At 47.9% G+C, this 16,088-nt stretch overlaps 1 protein-coding gene across 6 annotated transcripts in view; it reads right to left on the bottom strand.

Moving 5' to 3' along the window:
* Positions 1-1,283: 1,283 nt before the first annotated feature.
* KIAA0319L (KIAA0319 like) overlaps positions 1,284-16,088 on the bottom strand; it is a 118,964-nt gene continuing 104,159 nt past the window's right edge. For all 6 annotated transcript variants that reach the window (XM_081308001.1, XM_081307998.1, XM_081307999.1 and 3 more), the window contains 6 exons: positions 15,041-15,200; positions 10,939-11,081; positions 10,021-10,143; positions 9,235-9,325; positions 8,149-8,240; positions 1,284-5,380 (listed from right to left, as the gene is read on the bottom strand). In XM_081308001.1, coding sequence (XP_081164127.1) covers positions 5,193-5,380; positions 8,149-8,240; positions 9,235-9,325; positions 10,021-10,143; positions 10,939-11,081; positions 15,041-15,200 — 797 coding nt within the window. In that variant the 3' untranslated portion in view covers positions 1,284-5,192. The remainder of the gene's footprint in view (positions 5,381-8,148; positions 8,241-9,234; positions 9,326-10,020; positions 10,144-10,938; positions 11,082-15,040; positions 15,201-16,088) is intronic.

Here is a 16,088-nt window from a genome sequence, read left to right as displayed (position 1 = left end):
GTTCATTCTTTAAAAAAAAGTGAATCAAGTGATTGCTTCCTTCATGGTTAATCTTCTGTTTCCAAAAATGATTTCACTTCTGAATTTTTCTGTGTCAGCATGCTTTGACTGTGTCCAGGTTCAGACAGGATGATACTATTAGTCTGTTATGTGTTTTCTCATTTCCTTTTTTTAAAAAATCAAGTTGTCCATTCTCCCTTTTCCTACCTGCAATTTTGTTTTATTTTCAGACTGTGTTGGAGATAATAATATCCATCCTCTTTACCTTTTCTTGTTCTTTTTTTCTTTTCTGTAGATAATCACCCACGCCCCACCCCCTGTTGAGTCTTGTTTTTTTTTTTTTCATTGCTTTTGCAGTTTCTCTTAATTAATATTTGTCTGATAGGGTGTTTTCCCCATCATTTTTGCTCTAGAATTTAGATCTTTTTTTAAAAAAATTACACTGAAACTAGGTTAAATGGCAAACTTGTAATCCCAGGGACTCAGGAAGCTGAGAAAGGAAGATTACAACTTCCAGGCTAGCATGGACAGCTTAGCAAGACTCTGTTTCAAAATAAAAAAGTGCTGGAGATGTAGATCAAGTACTAGAGTATCCCTGGGGTTCAGTTCCCAGTACTGGAGAAACAAAAATACTTACACACACACACACACACACACACACACAAACAATTACATGCATGTAGGCTTATATGTACATATATACATAATGGATTCCTATTTTACTCATTAAGTTATAATCTGGTGGGCCTGGGGTTGTGGCTCAGTGGTAGGGCACTTGCCTAGCGTATGTCGGGTACTGGGTTTGATCCTCAGTACCACATAAAAAATAAATTGTGTCCATCTACAACTAAAAAAAAGGTTTTTTAAAATTATAATCAGGGGACTTGGGTTGTGGATCAGCGGTAGTCACTGATCCAACCTCAGCACCACATAAAAATAAATAAAGGTATTGTGTCCATTTACAACTAAAAAATTTTTTAAAGTTATAATCTGGAGCTTTGATTATTTATTTTGATAACTCATATTATTGTCTTAGATTTAGCCAAAAGAAGCTCCTCTTCTGGTAGGCTTGTCTTTCTGACTTGACATGTGTTTCTTTCTTTTGCATTTGTTAGTTCCCCTTACCCTTTCAGTGCCCCACTCTTGGACTCCGCCACTTCTCCATAGAAATGCCTTAGACTTGTGTTTATTACTGAGTTAAAACTGTCATATATGTGTGAGACCATGTGACCCCATATTTTCACAAGATTATGCTCCAGCTCACTGTTTTTGACTCTAATCTGTTCTTTTTTTTTTTTTGGTTGTACAATATCTTTTTTTCATTTTGACATGGTGCGGAGGTTGGAACCCAGTGCCTCACGTGCTAGGCAAGCGCTCTAACACTGAGCCACCCCCAACCCATTCACTGTGTTTTCACACTTAATGTTTCCACTTGGTTCATGTTCCTGTTTCACATTGCTAGGATTTCCCTAATTATATGCCTTATTTTAAATTCTTGGTTTGGATAGTCCATGTTAGTTGCTGTTTGGGACTCAGAGGTCATACTCCTCATGTGGCATCTGGGTATTTTAGCCTGTTACCTCTGTGCTGCCCTGCCAGTAAGCTTAACAAGAGGAAAGTCTTGACCTCCAGGTTCCTTAGAGTTGAGATTGACCAATCGCCCAGCAACTGCTTAGAGATTTACCTGATTCAGGTCTTTGGGAAGCAGCAGCACCAGGGAGAGGCACAATCCCTAGGTGTCATCCGCCAGCCCACTCCTGTCCATCCCAGCAGAGCCTTTGGCTGCCTTGATAGGGTCTCAGTGATACCAGCGACTTGACCAATTGTCCTCCATTCAGCAATAGCACACGTCTCTTCTCATGTCTTACCAGCCCCTCCCGGTATATGGTAACTGTCCATTTCCTTGGGGAGGGAGGCTCAGTATTTGGGGGAATCTTTTAAAATATTCATTAAGGACACTGGGTTCTCAAAAGATTTGGGTGTGGGTGACTACTGCATATGGCTAAAATAACTTCTCAGTGCAGCTATATTTCAGTTGAAGAATCCTGAAATGCTGCAGCCATTTATAGCACAAAGCTTGAACTAACCACCTTTGCGTTGGTTTTGACCTAGCTGTTTAAGCAAGATCACAGAAATGGGCATTTAAAGTGAGATTGGTTTTCTGGGCTACAAGATCTATCACCTCATGTCAGCAGTTGTGGGGGACATGACAAGCTCTGGGGGTTGATGAATAGCAACCTCTGCCACACCTAATCTCAAGGGCCTTTTCCTGGGCTGATCAGGGGATACTGGGTGCCTGTTAGCTTCCTTCCAACTGGTTTGCAAGTCTTTTGAAGCTGAGCTGCTAAGAGCTATTTTTCCCCTTCAAATGGACGTGGTATACCTGCACAAATTACCTAAGGAATTAATAAAGATCAGTTAAATACTTAAAAATCTGGGTTTAGGTTCTAGGATTCAGTGCTTTAAAAAAGTTTCCTAAGGGATTCTGTTAAGATCTAATAAGTCCATGAGAACCACCAATGTCAATGCACAGGAATGTGTTGATTTATTAAAAGTGGGGTAAATAAAACACAGCCAGGAAGGTGGAATAGGGTATCACAGTAACTTGCCAAGACAGGTACTGGGTATTAGCAGTCAGAAGAACTGGATAAAAGTTCCCTTGTTCCCATGAGAGGTAACCTCAGTTTCATTCCTTGTGACCAAGGGAGCCTTATGGGTACTCTCCAAGTAGGAGAGGAGGCACAACAGTGGATGGCCACAGCCTAATACTAATAGACATTAGGTAGCCGCCATCATCAGATGGGGAGTTAAGGAGTGGAAGATTACAGCAGTGGCCAAGTTTGGCTAGAGAAATATATAGGGGCCCTCTAACCAGTCAACACAAATCCACAAAAGTGTCAAGGCTGTTCCCTGGGTCTATCTTGGAGACTGGTGGCCTGACTGCAGGCATATTCTCTCAGTGTGTGTGAGGATCTCTGCAGCTCCCGCTGCTTACCAGTCAGGCCAGGGGAAAGAAAGCCAGAGCACTTGAACCCTGTAGAGCCTTCCTGAATTCTTGGAGGCTGCTCACAGTGCCCCAGCCTCACCAGATCCATACCTTCCTACACCTCACCTGCCCCAGCAAGCCTCACTCAGCTCCATTGTTTCTGTTGCCCAAACTGCAAATTTATTGAATAGTTTCTACTCTGAATAGGCTCAATGTTTTCTGTCAGGTTCCTCCCCGTATGGCCCACTGGGCCCTGAGCCCACCTGCTGTGGCTATTCAGACTGGAGCACTGCATCATCCAGCCCTACCATTCCCAGCTGAGCAGATTGGCCCCACTTGGAGTACACCCCTTGGCAAGATAGAGGTCTCTGTACTTACTCCCTCCACCATCATTCAGGATGGAAAGGCTACAGCTCTGTGTGCGTGTGTGTGTGCACGCGAGAAAGAGGCTAACCATGCATTTCTCACCTAGAGGTCCTTGGATTGGGGCCCTGCACCAGGGGGGGCTCAGCATCTTCTAGGACATCATTAGGCAAATTCTCATGCTCCATCCCAGACCTAACCCAGGGACTATTTCTGAAGAAGCCCTGAGCAGTGTGAGCAGGGGGCTCTGCTGAGCCCGAGTTCAGTCACTGCTTGTGTGGACTGAACCACTTCTCACTATGGCTCAACTTCTGGACCTGTAAGATCAGAGACACTGCTGCCCCCCTGCAGCTGGTTTTTATACAGAGCTTGGGCAAAGCACAGGTTCAATGGCCTTTGCTCTCATCTCCCTTTCTTAGCCCAGCCCTTCCCCTCTCTCTCATCCAGCAAAGGGCTCCGTGAACTATGAGGAGTACACACACTTAACACTGGTTAACACAAAAGAGAATAGCAGTGGCCAAAATTTCTTAAGGTCTTACTCTGGATCTTAGGACACTCTGTCCCCTAGCTTAGACAGAGGGACAAAGGTATGAGAAAGAAGAACAAAAAACTCACCTCCCTTAGCCAAAGGGTAGGAGTGCTGCATTCCCACCCACAACTGCAGGCAGGACCCAACACCATGGGTCACATGTGCTGATGGCAGGTCCAAAACTGCCTGCCAGGGGCAAGAGCTTGCAGGCTGCAACCATGGTTAGCCCTGTGACACAGGTCAGAGATGTAGGCACACAATTAAATATTTATGTTTAATCATCTTACAACACACAGTAGTAGTGCAGTAGTAGAAATTATCTCTTTTTAGAAGTCATTCCCCCAAAGCTCCCATTCCTCAATTCCCAGCTAGTAGGTCTGAGGAACAGTGACAGAAACCAGTGGGATTCCTCTCTGTTTCACGGAACTGAGAGACTGAGTCAAAGTTTCCTTCTGAGCAGCCAAGAGCCCGGTGAGAAGATACACACGCGTTCACTCAACACACATGTGCAGCAGACACAGAGAAAAGACAGATGGAGGGACTGGGAGACCACAGTGGACAGTCACACACATGCACTCTCATGCCACAACATTCCAGTCTGTGGCTATCTCCTCTAGGGACACAGAGTGGTGGCCTGAGCCTGGAAGCAGCAGCTGCCAGTCAGAGGAAGAAAGGGGGACACTGCCTGTGTCACAAAAGCCCCCAAAACCAGGGCCCCTCATCACCCCCAGACAGCCAGTCCTCTCCTGATAGTGCTGATCAGAGAAGGGAGCAGGCTCCAGTGCCGAGGGCCAGGCGTTGTTTCTCACTAGTGTTCTAGTATCTGTGGTGGGGCAGGGATGCCACGTCCTCTTGGCCTTGCCAGGGGGCCCACTATGCCCCAGAGAAGAGAAGAAAGAACATACCCTCCATTGAGCCCCTGGAGCCAGGAAGCTGTTGGCTCTTGGTTCTGTGTAGCACCCTGGGTCCAGTAGCACTACCACAGGGCAGCTGGAGAGGATGCTGAAGCATGCCGTACTTGCCCTTGGGTGGGGAAGAGGGACTTGCAATAAAGGAGCCCCTGAGGTGAGGATGTTCTGGGGGCCTACCAGACAGGTTCAAAGAGGAAATCTCTTCATTCACAGCTTCACTCATGGGTTCCTGGACAGTGTCTGTGATTCAAGTACCAGTAGTTTTGGGATGGGGGGTTGGGGTGGAGTGACCAGCATATACTGGGAGATCAGCTGCCCGTGGACCTGGGTGATAGGGAACCAGCCTGGCAGTGCTTGGGCCCTGGCACTACCAACCCCTACTCTGAGGAGACAGACCAGATAGCTATAAGATCTCCTCCCGTGGGTTCCTAGCCTTCAGCGGTGTCTGCCCGTTGGGTACAGAGCCATTCTGACCATGCAGGAGCTTGCCCTTCTCCCGATCTGGCCATGTGAAAATGGCATCATCGCTGTCCAGTTCCGATTCAGAGTGCATCAGGCTGCTGCTCAGCATGGGGCCTTTGTGTTTGACACCTGCAAGGAAGATGAGGAACCCCAGGGTCAGGAGACAGCCCTGCCCAGGCCTGAGCCACACCCTGCACCCTCACCCCAGCCCAAACAGGGGCCAAGGAACAGGCAGAGCCAAGGCCCCGTCTCTAGGCCAAGGACACATCCTCCCTGTCTCAGATGGCTGAGACAGTCCACTAAGGGAAGTCACAGAAAGCACAGACTGGGGATGAAACCTGGGCTCTGTTGCTGGGTCCTCACCCCCAGTGTCCCTGAGCTCTGTTAGTGCCACCCAGTACTGTTCTTTCTTTCTATATTTTGGGGTGTTTTATCACATCCCTTTCTGAATAGGGTAGTGGAATGAGGTGGAAGACAGGAAAGCCAGAGAACACAGACCCTGGAGAATGAGCCTCCAGCCATCTTCTGGCTCAGTGTGGACACAGAGTCCCCAACACAGCGTGAGGATGCAGCCTCACTCCGTGTCAGTGCTGGCTCCGTGGTTCTGGGTTGACTCTGGCTTCACTGGGTGGGCACTGGAGGTGGGAGAGCAGGCACATGGCAGGAGTGGGGACTTTTGAAGTCCCAAGCAGCCATTTCATTAGAACACAAACCAGGGACCATGAGGAGCACGTGGGTCACACAACAGAAATTAGATAGCAATGTGAATGAATTACACGGATAAATTTCATCAATTTGATGGTGAGTGAAAGGTGCCAAACACATGATGATTCCTTTCATATAAACTACTCCAAGACACCAGTGTGAACTGGGAGAAGAGCACTGACAGGACAGAAGCACAAAGGGGGGACCTGGGGAGCTAATTACATGAGCTCATTCACCTGTGGAGACCAAGCACTGCTATACCTACGATTTTCTGACCAAAATAGGTTGAAACACAAACTATCATTTGGTAGGTCAAAAAAGTCAAATACCAGTAATTTTATATGGTTCAATCTACTATACTTTAATACAAGTATGAAAAAAATCAACAGAATAACAAAACCAGAATTGCTGACTGCAGACCTGGTCTCCTGAGGACGGGCATCTCCGTGCTCCCTGTAACCCTCAGAGGCTCCACGCAGCTGCCCTGCTTTCACCTGATGTGCCTCTGTTCGGGCTCAATGCCACACACTCCCTTCTCTGTGCCACATGCCCACGCTCCTCCTCTTCAAGCTGAACTTCTGCAGCTCCACACCATACAATGTGTGGCTGAATCCCAAACAGCATCCTGCAGCAGCTGTGCCCTTGCTGGACCTGGTCCTCCACAGAGCCAGAGCCCAAGCTAGCCCTTCTGGCTGCTCAGACCCATTGGTGGGTCTCCTGCTTCCCTGGCCAGAGGCTGCCCACAAGAGAAGGGCCCTGGTGAACCTCTTGCCCTGTAGCTTTTTGTGCTGGAAATAGTAAGTCATGAAAAGACTCCAAGAGGGAGAAAAACAGTCTTAAGAGTAATGCCACTGCAGGGGTGGGCACTGTGGTTTTCCTCAGTTCTCTGCTCCCTGGTGTGCTGGGATCATAGCAGGCCCCGCCACCCAGTGCTCAGACAGAGCTGCTCAGGCTCAGGGCCCAGGCTGCCTGCCCAAGAACACTTTTTCTCTGCAGAGGCGTCTCCCCAACCAGGCCGAAATTCTCTGAGGGCAGTCCTGTCAGGACTACCCCCTGCAGCCTCCTCTAACACAAAGCCTGAAGCAGGAGGGTGTTTAAAATGGTTCCACTTGCAGAGGGTTTGGAATAATTTATATGGAGCACAGCTCCCATAGGCCAATGGCACCTGTTCTGTGGCATACATGATGAAGGGGACTTCACCAAGTAACCAGGCCTGGCAAAGAAGGGAGGCCCGAAACCCGCCTAACTCCCCCAGTGCCACCACTCAGTCTGGTGCAGTAGGAAATCCATCCTTCTGTGGGATGCATGTGACAGTGTTTTGTTGAGAGCCACAGCCAAAGGGGCCCCAGCAAACTTCCAGCTGCCAGCAAACTTCCAGCTGCTGGCTGATGATTGGCTCACAGCAGCCCCAGCAACATCTAGCTGATTGGCTCCTCTGCGGTGATGTTCATTGGGCTGTTTCCCTGCCCTTCAGACTGCCAGCTGATGATTGGCTCACAGCGGCCCCAGCAACATCTAGCTGATTGGCTCCTCCACGGAGCTGCTCATTGGGGGACTTCTTTGGCTCCACCCACACAACCCAGCCAATCGGCTTCAAGAACAGGAGGATTGTGGGAGGTGGTGAGGGTTGTGTGGGGGTGAGAGGCTTGTGGGAAGCCGGTGGTGGCAGTTGGGCTCTGAGGGGTTTTTCCTGAGGAGCGGTTTTGTTTGGAGTTTGTAGTTCTAAAAATAAAGTTAGTTTCTTTTGACAAGTGGCTCCTGAATTGTGCCCAGCCAGACTGCAGCAGTGTTTGAAACACCTACAGCCAGCAGGGCAGCTGCCTGCCCACTGACCCTAAGACAAAGATGGCAGCTGTGGACCCACAGATGATGGAGAGAGGAAGGCGGAAGGAGGTGACTGAGAAGGAAGTAAGCCAGCAGACACTTGTTCTGATCTGCTGTCTGTCCAGAAAGGACAGGAATAAGGGGCTAAGGACCCTAACCCTCACCACATGGGAGGCAAAGGAACCAGGAGGCCTGGCATCTCTGCAGAGCAAAAGGAACACTGAGATGTCAGCCCAGGAAACAGCCTGTCCTGCATGTGGCTTCTGCCACCCAGGGGACCTTCAGCAGGCAAGGGAACAATATGCTTGTGCAGCACATAGCTGTGGAGCAATGAGCTAGCGATGACGGCCCCAGCTTCCAGGCCCTACCTGCTCGGGAGGTCGGCTTCAGCTCCAGGCTCTCCTGATCAGTGGCATCCAGGATCCTGTACCTGCTTTTCCTCTTGGGTTTTCCTTTTTGCCTAAAACACACAATTCCCATCTGCTCAGGAAAGAGGTTCTCTTGAGGCTCAGGACAAGGGCCAGTGCATGCAGGGTGTCCCCGTGGGGGTGGCTCTCCTCACTTTGCAGCCAGGGAAGGTGGTAACTATGATTTGTTCCTCATAAAATGTTCCTCCCAGCCCTGGGAAGGCAAGGGAGCTGTGACCACCTTAGTGTGGCCTCGTCATTCCACAGATCAACAAGGACCACTGGTGGAAACGCACAGAAAAGGAACCTGACTAGCAGTGTGGGCGGAGGGAGCAGCACGTCTCCTGGTTAACTGAGCTGGCTCATGGTGGTTGTCTCAGGCTGTGGGATTTTTTAAGTTCTTTTAACTTTCTAAGTCCTACATGAGGTAACATTGTAGGATAAATCCCAGCCCTGTCACTTACTGCTTCTCAGTCAGGTGACATGATTTTCTGAACCTAAGTTTCCTTATTCATAAAACGAGAAAAGGCTGCTATGGTTATAAAAAAGATATTACCTACCAAATGTCATAAAACACAGTAAACACAAAAATCATACTAATAATGAAAAACATATAATAAATGTAACTATGAAATGTTGTAAGGCTATATAAAACGAAGAAACCTAGACCACTCATCATCGAAAATCCAAGTCTACAATTGTGTGAAATCAGACATACATACAATTCTCAACTAGGGAGGACGCAGAGTAAAAAATCCTGTGTTCTAGTGTAAGGCCGGGTGTGGAGCATCCAAGGACATGCACTTGGGTGGGATCTGCTCCACTCTCCCCTACCCCAGGGTTCTGAGGTTGCAGATCTCCCCAGGGGCAGTCTCCCCACCTGACCAAAGGCAAGTGCACCTGCCCTCAGCAGGGTTTGAGGGTGAGGAACTTTCTGCACAGACCTTGAGTGACCCAAACCCCTCCAACCATGACTGTGGTTCTTCCATGTGGAAGGTACCAAATGACAAGCCCCCCAAATGAGTTTCAAAGGAGAATCCATCCTACCTCTTATAACAACAGATTGTGGTCCAAGACAGGATCCCCAAGGCAACAACAATCACAAAGGTAGCAATGATAACGTACAACACACTCCACTCTGCCAAGAAAATAAAAATAGTGAGGGCTGGGAAGAGGGAGCCTGGAAGGCAGAAATGAGTTGTCCCCTGGGGGCTTCCAACTGTACACATGGAAAGGCAAGACCCTGGAGTCCAGGACAGCTGCATGCTTCTGAAAGGCCCCTGCATCCCAGGCCCTGCTCCATGAATGCCCTGAGGTCCTGCAGTAATGTGCAGGCACAGAGCTCTACATGACGAACTGCAGGCTTCCATCAGGTGACAGCATGCATGTGCTCCAAAAGGACAGAAGCCATGTGGTGGGCTGCATGCAGTGTGCAGCTGGTCCGACGTAAGCCTCATTCTTCTTCCGTGAGTATTCCAGTTTTATTTTTCCTCCCTAGTACTGAGGGTTGAACCTAGAGGCACCTACCACTAAGCTACATCTCCAGCCCTTTTTATTTTTTATTCTGAGACAGGATCTCACTAAGTTTCCCAGTCTGGCCTCAACCTTGCTATCCTCCTGCCTCAACCTCCCAAGATGCTAGGATTACAGGCATATACACTATGCCCAGATTTTCCACTAAAGTTGAGCAAGTGTGAAAAAAGAGAAAAGCCCCCTACAAACAGAAAATACAAGAGTTCTTTCCTCACCTGCTCTTCTCCTCAGAAATACCTGTCCCCTTGGTGCAGATCCACACTACAGCCAAAGCAACCAATCTGGGCTACATAGACTCACCACAATTGCTGTCTCCATCTCTCAGCTGCACCTTGATGAAATTCTCCATCCAAAAAGGGTCACAGATACATTTTTTGGTGAATGAATCACAGTGGCCATGCTCAGAACAGTTCAGTTGACATGCTGAAGGTGGCAGGAGAGGGAAAACGTTGACAGTCAGAGCCCAGGGGACAACCAACACCCTGCATGCAGGCTGTGAAGACACTCAGGCAAGGCCTGCTCAGTGCCCTGTGGTGCCATTTCCTGCAGCCCAGACCCAGGAGCTTTCCCAGCATGGTTGGGGCACGCTGCACGAGACAGAGGGGTCACCAAGGCCCCCAGAGACAGCTCCAGTTGGTCTTCCTTGTTCTGTAAGAGACTGTTCATCTTTTGTGTCCCATACACCCCCTTCTCAGAACAATAAAACCAATAGGACAATATATATAGTATTACAAAGGAAATAGTTATAGTGAATATGGTTTTGAAATACTTAAGAACACAAATTTTCAAAATAAAGTGCCTTTATTAAAACATTAAGTAATAAGATGTCTAAGTACTATTGTAATGCTGAAGTAGTGATGAGTAAAAATGGTACTTTGTCATGTAATGTGATAGGAGATGATTTGTGATTTCTGTTGCCTTCAGACACAGGTACCGCTAACAGTGCCCACCTGTGCAACTGAGGGAGAGTATGAATTTCAACCTGAGGATAGTGAAAATAAAGATGTAATTTTTTCATTGCAGCCTCCCTGTGCACCACCTTAGGCACATGGGCATGGGGCACAAGGTAAGGACCCCTAGGTGAATGGGGACTCCTTGCCATAATGGTGGTGAAGGAAAACAACTGGAAGTTCCCACAGAAAGGAGATGAGCACAGCCGGGAGGAGGAAAGCTGCAGAGGGGCAGGCTCTCATCTCGTCCTGTCCTGGGATTACTCACTGACAGTGTTGATCTCCAGGGCTCCGAATATCAGGAAGTCTGCTTTTTGCTTTCGCAGCTCACTCTTGAGCATTGCTGCCACCTCGTGGCCTTTGAAGATCTGGTGCGGAGGTTCATTCTGAACAAAAAATACCATCTTGGTGCTGCGGAGACATGTGATAGTATGATGAACATGAGGGATCCACCGGGCAGCAGGAGCTAGCACTAATTACTAAGCACTTTCTGCTGTGCCCGACACTGGTGAGGATCACATGCATTCTGTCACAGAAAGGTGTTATCAGTGCCATCTTCATTTCTCAGAGGACAACTATAGGGCTCAGAGGGGTTGAGTAACTTGCCCAAGGTCACACAGTTAATTATGACAGAGCCAGATCCTCACCCTGTCATGTCTGAACTCCAAAGCCTATACTTTAACAATGCCCCAACTAACAGGATCACCCATTTCAAACAGGTAACAGGAGGAAGAGAAGATTGGGGATTTCGTCATGGCAATATATCTGTCGGCAGCCTTTCACACCCGACAGTCGTGCTGCTGGGTTTGTGGCTTGGTTACTGATTAAACCAACCACGGTGCTTTATAAAATGTAAACTGTTGGAAAGTATCAAAGATTATCCTACAGGCCCCAAAAGCCAAAGCGACTGTTACTATAACAGCAAAACTAAGATGGTGTGGCTGGTACAACACTGTTACTCCATGCCCAGAATCTCTTTGCTTTCTGAGGGTCAATTTCTATTCAAGATGAACCAAGTCTGAACCCGTATATGGGTAGCACAAATTCTGTTCTCTGTGTCTTAGCCTTTGTTTTTAAAAAAATGTTTTTAGTTGTACATAGACACATTATCTTTAATTAATTAATTAGTTTGTTTATTTATTTATTTTTAATGTGATGCTGAGGATTGAACCCAGTGCCTCACACGTGCTAGGCAAGCTCTCTGCCACTGAGCCACAACCCCAGCCTTAGCCTTAATTTTTGATAGTATGCTTCTTGAACTCCATAAATCAAACCTTCCATAATCAGTGGGTCACACTGGGTTAAACCCAAGATACTGACCCCCTCAGCATGTAGGTTGGCTAGGAGGACCCAGGTATCCCATAGGCCCTGGACCAGTTGCTGCCAGTATAAACAGCCTTTATATTTTTCCCAAGGTGTCAGTGCAGACACTCATCATTTTGTATGCATGAAATAACATAAATTTTGGGAAGAACCATCATCAACTAAAAGCTTGCTACACAGTGAGAATAACAATGAAGTCTTGCAGATTCCAAAATCAAGAAAACACACCTTAAAAGATATATATGGTCCATTTCCCATTATTTTCTCCCAGTTACCTACTCTATACTTACAGCTTCGATTTCTGCTGGAATGCTAATAATCCTCACATCTTTATCTCCGTTCCCCACAGGACCAATAGTGACCACTCTATACCTGCAAATGCTTGCAAGGATATCTACTCTAGATCTCTCGGGAACCTTGAACCCAACATGTCTCAAAATAAACTCATGGTAAAAACCATTCATTGAATGCTATGTTAGGGACTTATGTAAATATCATGTTATTCAATCTTCAATATCAATCTTATAAAACAGGTACTAGCATTTTCACAGGTGATAAAGAGGTTCCGAGAGGTGAAGTGGCCTGTGCACATCAGGGCTCACACTGTTGCACAAGGGCTATAACACCCCACTCCCCAAGCACATGCTCCTCCTGAATTCTCAACTCAGTCAACCTAGTCCAAGCCAGGAACCCAGAGAAATACAGATGCCTCTCTCTTCCCTGTGCCCCATATGCAGTGATGGCAAGTCCAAGCACACCCACCAACAATGCTGTTCCTAGCACTGTGGCTAAAACCTTTCCTCACTGCTTCTACCCACCCAATTCCCACCAACTCGGATTTTGCCTTATTGCTACTCCTAGTTGGCTGAGCATACCAAGAAGAGGAGAAGGAGGAAAAAAGAAGAAGAAAGAAGAAGGGATAATAACAACGAAGGAAGGAGTGAATGAGTGAGTCCTAATCAAACTGCCTCTAGTTTACCTAGTCTACCCTGACTGCACATCAGATCCCCGGGAAGCTTTTAAGCCTTAGGAGCCCAAGTCCCACTCCAGCGAATGCTCCTCTCCAGGAATGAGGCTTGGGCAATGTACCTTCATAAAGTTCCAGGTCATTCTTGTGCTCAGCCAGAAGTGGGAAGCACTGCTCTCCCCTCACGTCTCTAACTCAGACCAGACCGAGACCCCAGTGCTGCTCAAAGCTGGCGCCCTCTGCAGAGCTGCTCCAGACTTTCCCCGTTTCCCCTGCCTCCCACCTCACTCTCCCCTCCGCTAGGCAGATGGCCCTGCCCCTGCCACAGACAAAACATGAGACTTGGCATCAACACTCCAATTTCCCACTACAGTACCTCCCCTTCCTCCTCTTCCTCCGGATCTACCACACCAGTCCCCTCCACTCACCTCCATCACCCCCTTTTCCTCAGCACTTTGCCCTCAATAGATATAGAAGTTCCAGGAATTACTGTCTTGAAAAGGTCTATTTTCATCCCGTCCCCCATAGGACTTCCAGCATCAGCTTCTGCAGAGGTTTCCTATTTAGAAGCTCTACCTCAGACCGGGACACCTGCCCTCTGCCGTCATTGGCGATGTGGGGAGCACACCCACCCCCAGCTGTTCCACATTATCACTGCACCACCAACCTCCGAAGCTACAGTAGCCCCAATGCCAGACTGTACCTCAACTTCCAGCAGATCACTGTCACCTGGCTTCCTCCTACCTCCCTGGCTATTCTTTTGAGTTCCTCTGCTGCCTCGACTTCCTCTGCCTCTTCCTTAAATACCGGTGTTCTCCAGAATTCTGTCCTCGCCCTCTTGCCGTGCCCCAGTGTGACTCATCCATCCTCATGGTTTGACTTCTGCCTAGACACTGGTGACCCCAGCTCTCCTTCCACCCCGACTTCCTGCCTATACTTAGGACCATATGGAACATCTCCCCATGTAGCCCATAAGACACCCCAAATTCAATAGTCAAAATGGGTTCCTCCTTCCTCCCTAACCTCAGTTAATGGCCTGAACCATCCATCCAGACCTCCAAGTCCCTAACCTCAGTTAATGGCCTGAACCATCCATCCAGACCTCCAAGTCCCTAACCTCAGTTAATGGCCTGAACCATCCATCCAGACCTCCAAGTCCCTAACCTCAGTTAATGGCCTGAACCATCCATCCAGACCTCCAAGTCCCTAACCTCAGTTAATGGCCTGAACCATCCATCCAGACCTCCAAGCCAAAAGCATCCCACAGATCCTCCATCTCCCAGGACCCCCAAGGCCTGCTAGTTTGCCTCTGCTCTTTTCATTTGTCTCTGCTTCTACCACTGAATTCAGGGTCATCACCTTTTCGCTGGGCTAGTCCAGAAGGCCTCTGATTTGCCTCCCAGGCTCTGTCTCTCTTCATTTTAGTTTAACCTCCACCCTACTGATTTGACTTTTTAAAAAATCTAAATATGTTATATCCTTGCTTTAACAGCAAACAAAACCCCACACACATAAATCAAACTACTTGGGTTCTCCCACCCAAACTGTCACACTCAACTCCTTCTCAGGCTCCACAGGCAGCCCTTCTTTGACCATATCCTGGGGCCCACTATGCTCTGAACCAAATGACTTCTTCCAGAAGAAACCCGGCACTTTCCCACCTCAAGGTCACGGTTCATGGTGCTTCTCTCTTCTGAACTTCCTTCTAGTTTTCCTGTGCTGGTCAAAGCATGTTCTACTTCTGGAAAATCTTTGGGCTCTCCTGGAATTCTCCAGAATGGACTGCCCTTGCCTCTGAGTTCCTTGATAGCTCATATTGTGTCAAATCTGCCCCATATTGAGATGAGATGTTTACTTGGTTACCTCCTTTCCCAGATTGTAGCCTGCAAAGTAAAGGGCCCCCCTGAGACCTTATTGTGCCCTAGCAACTGGCTGCTATGTAGTACAGAGCATGTGACCTGTGCCAGAAGATAGCTCATTAATGAGATGGACACCATGAGTGGTTCCTGATTAGAGAGCCCACCCTTCTCCATCTACCCCCTGATCTTTCCTTTTCTCCCCCCAATCATTGCCCAGCTACCTCTGCTCCGTGTACGGCTGAATCTTTTGCACAATGATGTCGGAATCCAGCACCCCCAGGAGGACCCCAATCTGGCGGATGAACATCCCCTTCAGCCTCTCAGTTAGCTGACTGACGTTGACATCCAAGATGATCTCCACCAGGTTGTTTTTCCTGGGATCTGGAAAGCATGTGGATTGGTCATGGCTTTGGAAGTAGGAGAGTTAACACAGACCTGCCACTGTGCATTTGCTTAGTCACAGGAGGGGAAGTAGTGACAGCACTTAGTCAGTGGTAAGGGATGACAGCAAATTCCTCACAAGGCAATCTGGGGCTGGCATGGAAAGCTTTATACCAACCTGAGAATGGCCACATGTGTGCTGGGGGCAAGGCTAAGCAGGGAGGCAAAGGCTTAGTGAAGGGACAGGGGAGGAAAGTACACTGCAGTGTCCCTATGGCACTGCTGAGCTCTCCAGGCCAAGCGAGGAGCCTGCAGTCTCTCCTGACCCCATCTTACTTTCAGTGACTTGCTGTACTTTGTCTGTGACAACAGGAGGAAAAAATGTTCATCTCAGTCTCATTGGTTATTTTCAATAATGTGAATGCATCCATCTCTATAGGTTTAAATACATGAAAAATAAAGAAAATCCAGGTAGCTGAGAAGGAAGGATTTCCTTAGAGCAACCCCACAGCTACACTGTTTTTTTACAAGTCCAGAACTGAAAGACTACCACACTTTACTTCTGAACATGTCCTAAAGACTATTCCACATTTACAAGTTAAAGTGAATTGTTCAGAATACCTTATTCACAAACACTTAGATGCACCATTTGCCTGTTCTGATCTGACTTGGAACACAGAAGAAACTCTATGGTGTCTTGGCTGTTGTCCTTCCCAGAGGCAGGACAAGGCCTGGAAGACTTCCCAAGATCCCTTCCCATCTGAGACATCCATGCATGAGCTTGACCTAGGCAAGAGTAGGCTTAAAGTTAATACCTGCTCATCAAAAGCCCTGGGACTTACAAAGCTCTGCCCCACCTCCACACTCGGTTCTACCAAATTAGTCTCA

The sequence above is a fragment of the Spermophilus citellus genome (assembly GCF_964194105.1).
Source record: "Spermophilus citellus genome assembly, chromosome: 9".
NCBI lineage: Eukaryota > Metazoa > Chordata > Mammalia > Rodentia > Sciuridae > Spermophilus > Spermophilus citellus.
This window is presented reverse-complemented; position numbering and strand designations above follow the sequence as displayed.